The sequence below is a fragment of the Polyergus mexicanus genome, unplaced genomic scaffold (assembly GCF_030449975.1).
Source record: "Polyergus mexicanus isolate NDT 795.1 unplaced genomic scaffold, iyPolMexi1.0 SCAF_16, whole genome shotgun sequence".
Lineage (NCBI taxonomy): Eukaryota > Metazoa > Arthropoda > Insecta > Hymenoptera > Formicidae > Polyergus > Polyergus mexicanus.
The window spans coordinates 5531192-5543580 of NW_027223336.1; the positions used below are offsets into that span (position 1 = coordinate 5531192).

General features: G+C 29.8%; 2 protein-coding genes across 3 annotated transcripts in view; both read right to left on the reverse strand.

Annotated features, from left to right (window-relative positions):
• Nucleotides 1-1019: 1019 nt before the first annotated feature.
• On the reverse strand, nt 1020-3138 carry LOC138940308 (uncharacterized). 2 transcript variants are annotated; one of them, XM_070309089.1, is made up of 3 exons: nt 3067-3138; nt 1347-1934; nt 1020-1123 (listed from the first exon to the last, which is right to left on the reverse strand). In XM_070309089.1, exons 1-3 carry the CDS (start codon nt 3094-3096, stop codon nt 1115-1117), a joined length of 627 nt encoding a protein of 208 aa, XP_070165190.1. In that variant the 5' UTR covers nt 3097-3138; the 3' UTR covers nt 1020-1114. The 2 variants fall into 2 exon arrangements, with proteins under 2 accessions (XP_070165190.1, XP_070165189.1); XM_070309088.1 differs by lacking the exon at nt 1020-1123 and having other exon boundaries at nt 1225-1934.
• A 1569-nt stretch (nt 3139-4707) lies between these two features.
• The window catches only part of LOC138940307 (calcium/calmodulin-dependent protein kinase kinase 2), an 89930-nt gene continuing 82248 nt past the window's right edge, over nt 4708-12389 (reverse strand). Inside the window, exon 10 of the mRNA XM_070309087.1 lies at nt 4708-11610. Within this exon, the coding sequence (XP_070165188.1) occupies nt 11556-11610 (55 nt within the window). The 3' untranslated portion in view covers nt 4708-11555. The remainder of the gene's footprint in view (nt 11611-12389) is intronic.

Below are 12389 nucleotides of genomic sequence, written 5' to 3' on the forward strand. Positions count from 1 at the left end.
GCGAGTATGTGTGCGCGTGCACATATATGAGTTAGATATAAGGGAATTAAAATACGGTATTAACATATTAGACTCTCTCGTACATAACGTAATAATACAACCAAAGACTGCACACATGCGTGTGGAAAATAGCAGTATTCTAGATTGTTCACGCGTTGAAATCCTCAGCGAGTCACACCTCCCCTCTGATAATTTAATAGTTTTTATCGATTAAAATTTATGTATAAAAGAAGAGCGTTGAACATTTTTTTCGACTGCGACTTTTACATTTTTTATTGAGATTAGTTAGATATATGTAAGACGATGGATCTTTTTAGATAATGAATGTGCATTTATGTAACTTGTCTTTAACATAACACTTTTTTAAATAGTGAATATATGTTACAAGATGTCGTGCATTTATTCTGCGAGATAATTGTTATACCATAGTAATAACTAAAAGATAATTTAAAAAAATGACATATGTATTTTTCAGAACAAGATATTTTTGAATAAAACATGTGTAATAAAAGATTACAAGGATATTTCTTGCCACGATCACATCGAACGTGCGCAATCTGTCTCGCATAAAGTAGTGTTATATAGCTTTATGCAATAGTGTACAATGAAATTGTCTGTGAACCTCATGCGAATAGGTTGATACGTTTAATTTGTACTTTAGCATGATATTTAAAATTAACTCTTTGGACGCGAATGCTATGTGATACATCCCATGTTTAAATGTATAATGTTCATCATTCGTTGCATACTTTGAGAATTTACGAAGTATTATGAAAGTATTATTTAATCTCTTATTTAATATAAAATTGATTTGTTTTAGCGAAATATGCAAGGGATGATGGTAATACAAAATGGTACAAAATTCAGATATCTCCGTATATGGTATTTTCATTCTTCTATCGTTCTCTCTTCTTCTTTTTCTCCCCTATTCTTTTCCTTTATACATTTAATATTAATACTATATTGAGACTGAATTCACTCGACGTTTATATTTACTCATATTATCGACACACGTTTAGCATTGAATGTAATCTTCTATGTTTAGATTAAACACGATTTTTTTATATTGGTTAAATGAAAATTACGATTGGATATTCATGTTATGTATTTAGGCTCAGCTTATCTAGAAATTTATAAACGAAGAGTTAATATATATATATATACATATATAGTTTCTATATAATTTAAATTTCTGAAGTAAAAATATATTTTATACATCTTATTTCTCGGTCGGTTTATTATTATTGCATCGTTTTTTTTCCGCAAGTAGCACCCAATAATTTTGCGTAAATATTATGAGTAAGGTTGAAAAGGAATCCAAACCATTCAATCAGCTGGTGACCTACCCTTGTTGGAGATTGAGGGGTTGTTGCTGTTATGATTTCTGCCTCATTTTTCTTATTTATTTCTTCGTCTTGCAGCTCCAATTGCTCTAAAGGCTGAATATCGTTAAACCAGTCGTCATCAGGTAGGGTCTCTGTTTTGTTAGAGTTCTTTTCATCGGAGCTTATAGAATTCACCTTTCTCTCGTTCGCTTTGACCGTTGTTGCTATTTTGATGGACGATTCCTTCTCGAGATTACTTGAGTTCGCTTTATTTTCATACTTCTTCGGTATTGACAACGATTTTATTTGATCCAGGAAACTATTATTGGGATATTGGAGATTTGAATATCTATCTGTCTTTAACGAATCGGGCCAGATTAGTTTGAGGGCTTGCAAATCAGAAGCTGGCGCATCATCCTTCGCCAGGATCTTTTCTATGTTGTTCGTATTGTTGGTTTGACGGAAGATGAAGTTGTATGTGGCGCGTAATTTTCCCCAAAATTTTTCCAGTGGTTTCGTAGTATTACTTAATGATTTTTGATACATTATTCCTTCCACTGGGAACAGTTTGGTTATTTGTGGCTTCGATTGTACTCTTGTGGCGAAGAGCTGTAAGACGTCAAAATTTAAAAGGAATTTCTGTCTACACACGTATCGAGAAATATATATATATCCAAAATATTATATTTGAAAATGAGAGAGAGAGAGAGAGAGAGAGAGAGTAAATTATAAAAGAAATGTATATTTTTGTGTTTAGTTATATACCAAACTTATTCAAAAAATTACTTTTTTTAATCGTTAAATTGGTATAATCGGGATGATAGAAATGTAGGTATATGTATTTTCCTTTTGTATGTATGCATATATATACAATATGTTTAATAGTTGGGAATGAATCTTTCCCGCAAAATGAATTTTATCGGACGTGATGTAATGTACTGCGGACAGGTGATACAACATATAATCGTATATTGCGACAGACCTTCGCCACTCACTGAATTTACCAGCACGGTAGTTTCATTTTCACGAAAATTACAAGTTACATCGACAATCGCGATTGCAATTGGCGATTTTCACGCTCTGATTAAGAATAAACGTTATTTTTCGCAAAGAGCTTGTCACTAAGAATCGGAAATAATTATATTTAAAGCTTTGATGTTTTTTAGTACTATTAAAAAATTAAGTTTGCTTTTAGATAAAATATTCCGCCAACAAAAATTACCAAGTATGTTTTGACATAGGAAGAATTTTTAGGAAATATAAATATATATATTATACGTAGCTTATATATATACATTGCTAGGAGAAATTTATTGTTAAATATTTTATTGAAATTAATTAAAAAGGTTTTTAGAGAAAAACGTAATGTTAACTTTAACAGATATGCATAATAATGAGGATGAAATTATAAACTTATAGGTTTATAAAAATATAGCGATATATAAATAAAGTAAAATCTAGATTTAGAAGAAATTTTATTATAAAAAAACATTGTAGAGAGAAAATTAATCTAATTTTAGTTAAGATAATCTGACATATACGATTATTTTGTTGGAGAAACAAATATATATATATATCTTTTTTAAAATCTATCCTGAATATATTTATATATAAATAAAAATTTCTTTGTCGATATTCATGAAAAAGTGCAAAAAAATGACGAATAAAATTAGGAATAATTTCACGATATATTTCTGTGAATGTGTAAAAGATGGACAGTTATCACTTATATGATACTTACACAAAAGAGACAGTATCCCAAGAGCTTCATAGTTCGGAGCGTATTTTTCGATGGGACGTTTTATGACTTCTTTAGACGCTCCGGACGATCGACTGAAAACCTCCTTTGATTTCAAAACCCCTTTATACTTACATGCAATGCATGAGCGTGAGTATATACCACGATTGATTGGCTTTCGCGGCTTACGTCCATTGTCTTTCGCATGTGCCTCTACAAACCATCGTCATAAAGTTGCCCAACGGGAATTGACAGTCGTGGCACGCATGGTTGCTTTGTAGCCAGTCGGCTTCGTTCCGATATACGATATTGGTCCTCGATTTTTTATGGCAGGTCAAGGTATTGCCAAAAACGCGCGTCATCACTTCGGCTATACCACAATTTATATAACGCATGAATTTTGCATTAATTTATTCTCATCGAACGCTGACATAATATAATTAATACAGAGATACGCTGAGTTCTTTGAAATATGGATAATTTTTTTATATGTCATATTTTTTCATAAAATGTTAATACTAATTGTAGGAGCGATGTATAGGAAGAAAATAAGACTCGCCGGGGTGGCTTTCTGCTTCCGACGTAGTCAGAATGTGATTTATTTAACAAAACGGCAGAATGTACACAAGAATAAAATATATTTATGTAGTATAAATTTTTACAATAAGAACTCTCCAACGGTCGCAACGCGTTGCAAGTTTTTTTACGCTTACCTAGATCATTGGCGGTCATGCTACAATTATATCTGAATATTTTCAAATCTTTTTATACAAGATCACGCGGCCTAGTTAATCACCTTCTTAATCAAGAATGGATCTTGCGTTTTATCTTTAAGTGTTGAAACACTCAGATGTATATGTAAGTGTGGTACGTGCTATGTTATAAAAGAAGAAAAAAATGCATATAAGTTTGAGTCCTATGAAAAACCTCTCTCTTTTTCAAATTTATATCAAACTGATTTATTGATCAATTTTTAGACAAGAGAATTTTTTCTTGTGATTTGACGATAATCGGCATTAATATAATGTAAAATATGAGATTCATGTGAGATACAACTGATTGTGAGAAATGTGTTTACTTGTGAGTGTTTGACTATTACAAATATAATAATGTGGAGATTCGATAATGTACAGAGTAAATGATGAACGAATGAGTGTATTTTTCATTATCTTTTGGAGGATAAAAATTTTTTCAAGCGTAAAAAAGATATAATGTAGATATTTATAAATAAAAACTAAAATATATAATATTAACTCTAGAATATGTAGCTCTAAAAGTGAATATTTAAGGGAGTTTATGTGAAGGGAAAGAAAAGAAGAAAAAATGACAGAAAACAAAAAAAAGTAAAAATTATATAAGTATAATATATACTTATAGTAACGTAATATCTCGTGAACACATATAAACTAAGGGAGATTATCGAACAATTTTTATACATATATATATATTGTACAATATTTTAATTAGCAAAGAGAGAAATAGCTATAGAGTGAGTTAAAGGACTGTTAAAATTTTTTTATAGAGACTCCCTATTAAGTTTAATGTAAGGTTAATACATGAGGGAGAGAGAAAACAGTAGCACTCGGAGATAAATCACGAAAGATTTAATGGTTGAGTCGAGTTTTGCAAGACAACTGACATTAATGGAAAGATAAAAAGGATTTATTATATAGACGAGCAATTACATATTACCTCAGTTACTACAAATGTGCCGTAAGATTTCTTTTTTTCACGACTAGTTTCGAAAAATTGATCGTAAATAGAAACGAATTCTGCGAAGAGAATTATTGTAGATAGTATAAATATAGTATAGTAAGATAATATAATTTTTTAAACGAAACAGTTTTGGATTGCGGAATATACAGAATTATTTTTTATTAGTATCATGTCCGTTAGTACAGGAATTTTGTGCGCGATAATCGCAGTATCGTGCAATCTATATTGAAATATTAAAGTTAACAATTTACTGTTTCACAAATTATGTATATATACATAATTTAACTATATCTCAAGTATTTAATTGGAAGAAGTTTAATATAGATTGCACGAGATTCTTAAGTTATACTACGCGATTCTGTGAAATTGTAAATAGTGATTAACACATAACTCACCATTTAACAAGAAATATTTCGTAAAATTTCAGATTTAACACTAGAGAGAATTGAAGTGTCTAATGTCTAAGAGAGTATTAAGAAAGTGAAAATTGTAATTGTACTTATTTGTTACCCAGCAAGCAAAATGATGCAAACTTTGCAGCAAAATTGTGACAAGGTGTGTACGCAAAGAGCTTAGCTTTCGCTGGCAAGGCTTGTCGCAATAGTGTGATGCACATTTTACACAAATAATAGAACAAACCTTGCACGGCATGACAGCAAATTTGTGGCAAGAATAGGACAAACCTTGCCGTGCACAGGATGACAGTAAATTTGTGGCAAGAATAGGGCAAACCTTGCCGTGTACGGCATGATAGAAAATTTATGGTAATTTTCTGTATAGGGTGATTCAGAAACTCTGCGACAAACTCTGGAGGAACGATAAATCTCGCAGAAAGGAATGTTTTTTGTGAAGCAATCCGTCATGTTTTCTGACGCGTCGTTTAAGAATATGCGACCGCGCAGACAAGAGTCTTAGGTGACGTTTATTATAATTATGAGATGATGATAATATATGAATAATTGAAAATGAATTCATAAAATATGATGAATATATGAATTTTATATATTAGGTGTACAACTTTGCTTCCGCCGCTTTTTTCCCGAAATTCGAGGCTTTATTGTAAAAAACTGGTTATACATTTATGATTCAAAGTATTGTCTACTCCCAATGATCGTGCCAATTCTTTTTGACTTTGACTCGAGTCTTCATTAAATAATGCCTCCAATTCTGCATCTTCGAAAACCTTCTCTCTTCCACCGCTATGCCGGTCTTCGACGCGAAAATCACCGTTCTTGAAGCGTTGAAACCACTCACGACACGTTCTTTCACTAATAGCGGCTTCACCATAAGTATTTGAGAGCATTCGATGAGCCTCAGCAGCAGATTTCTTCATATTGAAGCAGAAATTAAAACCTCCCGCAAATGACGAGAATTTGGCTCGTAAACTGACATTTTCAATCGAGAATAACTTTATGATGCAGACACAAATCGACTAATGTTTCTATGGGGTTATGTTGACAGATGCCCAAGTTTATCGCATGACGTCTATGATCTATTTATTTCGACCACTACTTATCGCTAAAGCCATCTATAGGAAAACGGCGGAAGCAAAGTTGTACACCTAATATATATTTATATTTTAAGTAAACAATAAACGGATGATTTAAACTTTTTCAGACATTTATCTGCCCGATCTAAGAGAAACAATCCAATATCTGAATTCCCTATGTTTGGGATTGTATCAGTAATTGAACTGATAGAAATAATTATATTTTTAATCTTCTGCCAGTTGCTTTTTGCAAGCTTTATATACTTCTCATGATTAAAAATCAAATACGAGATGGATGAATATAGCGCGTCGCATAGCAATGAACAAACAAACTATCGGCTGAATACTATATTTTTGTAAAGTTTGTAATAAAGTAAAGTTGTAAATTCTCTGTCATGCCGTGCATGGCAGGGTTTGCTCTGTTATTTGCGTGAATTTTGCATCTCGTTGTGCCAGAGTATACTTTGCTCTGTTCTTGTCGTAAATTTGCTATTATAGCGTATATAACAAGATTTGCTACTAATTGACGTAAAGTTTGTGTTACACCGTGAATAACATCATACGTGTTCTTCTATGCGTAAAATTTACGGGCGAGCCTTTCTCTATTATTTACAGCATCGTGAGACGAAAAATTTTGCCGTCAATTTGCTTCAAACTTTTTGACAAACCAAAACAAGACAAATGTTTGCTAGACAGTTATTGTCAAAATTGAAGCACACCTTGTCGCAAAGCTTTGGCAAAACGTGATTTTAACATTCATGGCTATCTGGGTAAAGTTCCTACAAATATGATCTCTAGAGTCAAGAGCTTTTACGAAAATTGACAACGAAAAGATTTCGCGATTACAGAGTGACAATAGAAATATTGAAATAATATATATGTAATATACACGCGTATATATATCGAGTAATATACATTGATTGTCGAGTAAAATCAAATTCTCTTCAAATCAGCCATTAATGTCTCGATTGAGCATCGTTCTTGGTCGTGATATTATCGAGTGCAGAGATTCGTCATCTAAATCGTTCGATAGTAATAGTATATTAACTATATTTAGCAGATATAAAGTGTGTGTACACTATAACTTATTTTTTTACAACGAGATTAAGAAATAGCGAGATTTTCAATGCGTGTTTAATACAGGGTACAAAATATCTTGTGCTATCTGTGATAAAAATAACGCAATACGAAGTGAGACGCACTTGCGAGAGTGTGTATATATATAATTGTTTAAATAACAATAATTATATACCCGTAACAATTCGGAAAATGTCTATTGACGGCAAATTGCATCAAAGTATCTCTATTTATTAACTAATTTTTTTCGTATAAAAAATTAAATTCTATTATAATTTATTTTCCGAGGGAAAGACAATAAGAATTCATATTTATTTTGAATAAAATAGTATATTTAAAAATTAAAGATTGGATACAATCTAATATAAAAATGTCATAGATAAACAATCTGATAAAAATTCAATATATACATATATATATATATTGTATATTACTTCAATTGTCAATTCAGTTATCGAGAAATGTCGGATTAATAAATTATATTTTATTTAACAGTATATAAAAAGTCATATAGATTAATCGTTAAATTAATTATAACATAATATTATATAATATAACAATGATTTTAGTATATTTGCTGCCAATAGACACTTCGTCCATATCTCTGGAAGGATTTCTAGATCCACATTCACGTCGTTTCTTTAATTCTAAATACAATTGTCTAGATTTTGAATTATTAGACAGGTGTATTTAAATTCAATCATGCGACGATGTAACGCAGATCTTCATTTATGAGCCGCCAAGTACATCTAGTAAATGTAAATGTATTAGCAAGTGTATGTATATTGTTTTTCCCTCAGCGATTAATCCGCTACTTTTTCATAAGGCTCGTTATTCCTTGGCCTATGCGATAATATGGAGAATGCGTTGGTTCGCATAGACTCTAAAATTGTCACGGTTAAATGAAAGTTTATGAAAACATGAGTGCTGAATTGTATATTAGATAATTATCCTTATCGACTAATAAGTCCGTCGCAGTCTCCATGTGATAATTGTATACATGAAATAGATCTCGGACCGCTCGCTGCGTGAGCTCTGAAATCTATCTCTTAAATTCATACATTTGTTTTATATGGTCCCCCGTATCTCAATAAGGTCCAATAAAATCACGAGTCTCTCTTTAGTTGCCTTTTCTTGGTCGTTTGGCGCCGTTAATATACAATGGAAATTATATATATGAAACTACGAATATATATATATATATAATAAATTTTATAAATTCAATCAAAGCACTTGCCTTTTAATATCAAAGTCTCTATAAGAGACTTGATGTTATTTTTTATTGAAGATATCTATATATGTAAAAAATTCCTGAATTGAAATTTTTTATATTTCTCTTTTTTAAAGAATAATATTATCAGATATTATACATATTTATAATATTTATATTTATAATAATCAAAATCAAATTTTTATTTGAATGTAGAATAGAAAGCAAATTTTAAATTGCAATTATAATAAAATTCCAAATAAATATTTATGTAGATATTGTAATTCATAAAATAAATAATAAAAATGTCATTATTAATAAAGTCTATAAAATGTATTGTATTGTTATATAAAGAAATGAACTTATTTGTGTATCTAGTAGCATGAATCTAAAAAGAGCGTCGTTGTATCGCGGACTTTTATTTGCGAGCCTATATATTTAAAAAATATGAGTATTATACATACAAAATCTGAATACAATATACGTACACCTTCACATCTATGTACAATCTATACAACCTACGCGGCTTGTAAATTGGGACCAGTCAATTGCAAAAATCTGACACTTATATCGACGTTAAAATCTTGGGCATATGAGCGGTTTTCTCGCTCATGCGATTGCGGCAGAAAAAACTTCAATGGAAACATATTGTTATATACAGAGGTTTGTAAACATACAAGATTTATCACGATAATTTTAAAAATGCAATATGTTCTGTTTTTGCGAGCATATGAAACGTGCGTTTTGCACACAAGTAGCGAAAGAATGATTTCGAAAATTTCAACCTGAGGAAAATCATTATATTACGCAAAATGAGAAAGATCATGAAGTGATTAGATATAATTATAACAAATTATTTAAAATAGAAGAATATTATAAAACTCTGTAAAAAAAAAATATATATATATATATAAATTAATATATAATTAAATAAAAAAAAGTTTGCATTTAAAAATTAAATTATTAATATATATTATAAAAAATACGATCACATAATTTTTTTATATACATGACACGATTATATTTAACTATTATATATATAATTAGTTAAAAAATTTAATTGATTAATTAATTTTTATTTGTAACATAATATTATAATTTTAATGACTTCTCTCTGGAATTAATTTGTTACAAGACATTCTTCCGGTGCTCATGTAAATAACAAATTAACCGCGTGATTAAAAAAAAAATTACTCGCATATAAATCTTACTCACTTTCCTTGGAACTTTCGTTTTTTACTTCTTCTTGAATTTATTCGTATCTGCCAATCTAGCTTAGAAGACAATTCGATTAGCTATAATCAAAAATATATCACAGCTGTCAGAATTCTTCTTATACATTTTAGAAATGTTATTTTTAACGAAATTCTTGGCTATAAATGTAATTTCTTTATTTTATTTAAATTGTAATTAAATAATTTGTCTTATATTTTAATTAATTCCTATTTGATATAATGTGTTCATGAGTTCAGCTGGTATGTGCAATTCGTAGATTTATCATACTGTTTATTTTTTATAAGTACATACACGAATATCCTTTTACAAATTTATTGTGAATTCTCTCCATATTGTGATTGCAGACGTGAAATATTTTTTCTTTTCATATCATGTTATTTGACATGTTTGTAAAATTGATATTTACTTTAGATCTTAACATTTAACATCGCAATCAAATGTAGCGACAAGGAAAATAAAAACCAGATTTATAAAAAGAAAAAAAGAACAAAAAAAATATTGTAGAAAACACATCATATCAATCAAACACTGCTCGTACTATAACATCTGTATGTATATTTTTGATATTTTTGCATTACTGTGATAACATATCAAAAACAAAATGTTATTACGGTGAAACTCTCTTTCTAATACTAGATCGGCAGAGCATACGTAGCACTCTAAATCTTGAAATTATTTTAAAATGCTTTTTTTTTATATTAATGGAATTATTGATATTAATGGAATGTTAAATCCGGCGAGGCATGCTTTATTTCGGATCACCGCATTAGATGCATTATCCATTTGTTATCTTTCACGATTTTATACACACGGGACAAGAGTATCCTTGTACCATCAACTTCCCAATTAAATCGTGATTTACATGGCAAAATTCTCGTTATATATAGTAATTTGAGATTAGATAAATCACATTTTATATATTATCTCGTTATATATACGTTATTGAACAAAATCAGCGTAAATATTTAATCGTTTTTTTCAATCTCTGAGAAATTGTCGTAATGATACGTATAGTATTACTCTGTTAATTGTTTATTATTTATAGAAATTGCTTTTTTTTTATACAAATATTAAGTATTCATAGGAATTACTTTAGACAAAAAGCAACAAAAAAGGAAACAATATAGTAATTGATTATTTAATGTCATTATAGTAGTCATTTGTAATCACTTTGTAGTCATTAAAATTCGCCAGATTTTATTTCGTAGACAACATTGGCAGTCAATAGCGAAAAACACATAAACGTAATAATAGTTCCATCTTTTATGTTTTTAAGAGTTATATGTATAATGAGCTATTTATGTACGGTCATTAATTGTAAATAATACTACCACATATATCATCAAACAATAATAATCAGAGATATGATCACTAACTCTGTCATCATAATATAATATAGAACCGCAATATTATATTTTTATTTATATAAAATGTTTGAGATCTAACGGAAAAATATTTCCAACAAATCTTCCATTTTCCCTGTTTCAGCCTCGCCGGTTTGGAATTTCCGCATACCGCAACGTAAATAGAGCTCTTGCAAAACTAAAAGTAACGTTCCACGATTCTAACGATAAAAGCAATGAGAGTGATATCGATAACGATATCACTCTTTGGAAGATTAAGTTTTCGTTGGTTCGTTTGACAAAATCTCTTTTTGACGTCGCGGTCGCTAGATTGATGATCGTTTCCGTTTGCCGTTGATCTGTCGCTTAAAGATCGGTATGTGTGCTTCCTTATTTTGAGTTACTTCTGTTGGTAACGCCATTACCTTCTCTCGGTTTCTGTCACTGGCGACAAGGGATTTTCCACCGATACTTGTCTGCCAATATGCAAATTAATGAGGCAATTAAGAAAAATAGGCAAATGCGCGGAGGCGATATTAATATGACATTAATATTACTTTTTACTATTAATTGATTTATATCCCATCGTAAATAACCACTGCAATTTATTATTTCGACAAACAAAATAAGAATAAATTGTACATATCGTATGTAAGACGTTAATACAATTTATGACTGTGACATTAATATTAAATCTACGATCTACGAAATGACATATGTATTTATGATTAAATTAATCACTATTTATTAAACGGATGTATAATTTCTTAAATAAAATATATTAAAGTTCTTAAATAAAATATATGAAATTTTAAAATCTATAAAGAAAAGCATTGATACGTTTCATAAATTTAAATGAAACATCTTGAATGCGAAGAATATTTATATAGGGTGTCCCATTTTAAAGGATCCACTCAAATATCTCAGAAACACTGCGTTAAATCGAAAAGTGTTTCAAACAAAAGTTGTGTGGCTTTAAGGAGGCCATAAGATGGTGACAATGATTTGACCTTGGAAAATCATTTGAAGGTCATGTGAAGGTCAACTTTAAAATCTTAAATAGAAACCCCCATTTTTTATTTAATATTCTTGTAGCTTGCCTCGAGAGCTTTCCAAAACACTATAATAAACTATTTTTTTATTCAGTATTTTTTGAGTTATTTTATATTTTAATCTGACATCTTTTGATATAAAAAATTAAATATCTCATAAAGTATTTAGTTTTTGATAATCTTACCGTAATAATTCTATGTAC

Bases quoted from the DNA above. Each gene is read 5' to 3' on its own strand.
- LOC138940308 (XM_070309088.1), bottom strand. From the start codon at position 3,096: ATGAAGCTCTTGGGATACTGTCTCTTTTGT. The intron at 1,935-3,066 runs GTAAGTATCATA...GACGTCTTACAG, and splicing joins TGGGATACTGTCTCTTTTGT to CTCTTCGCCACAAGAGTACA.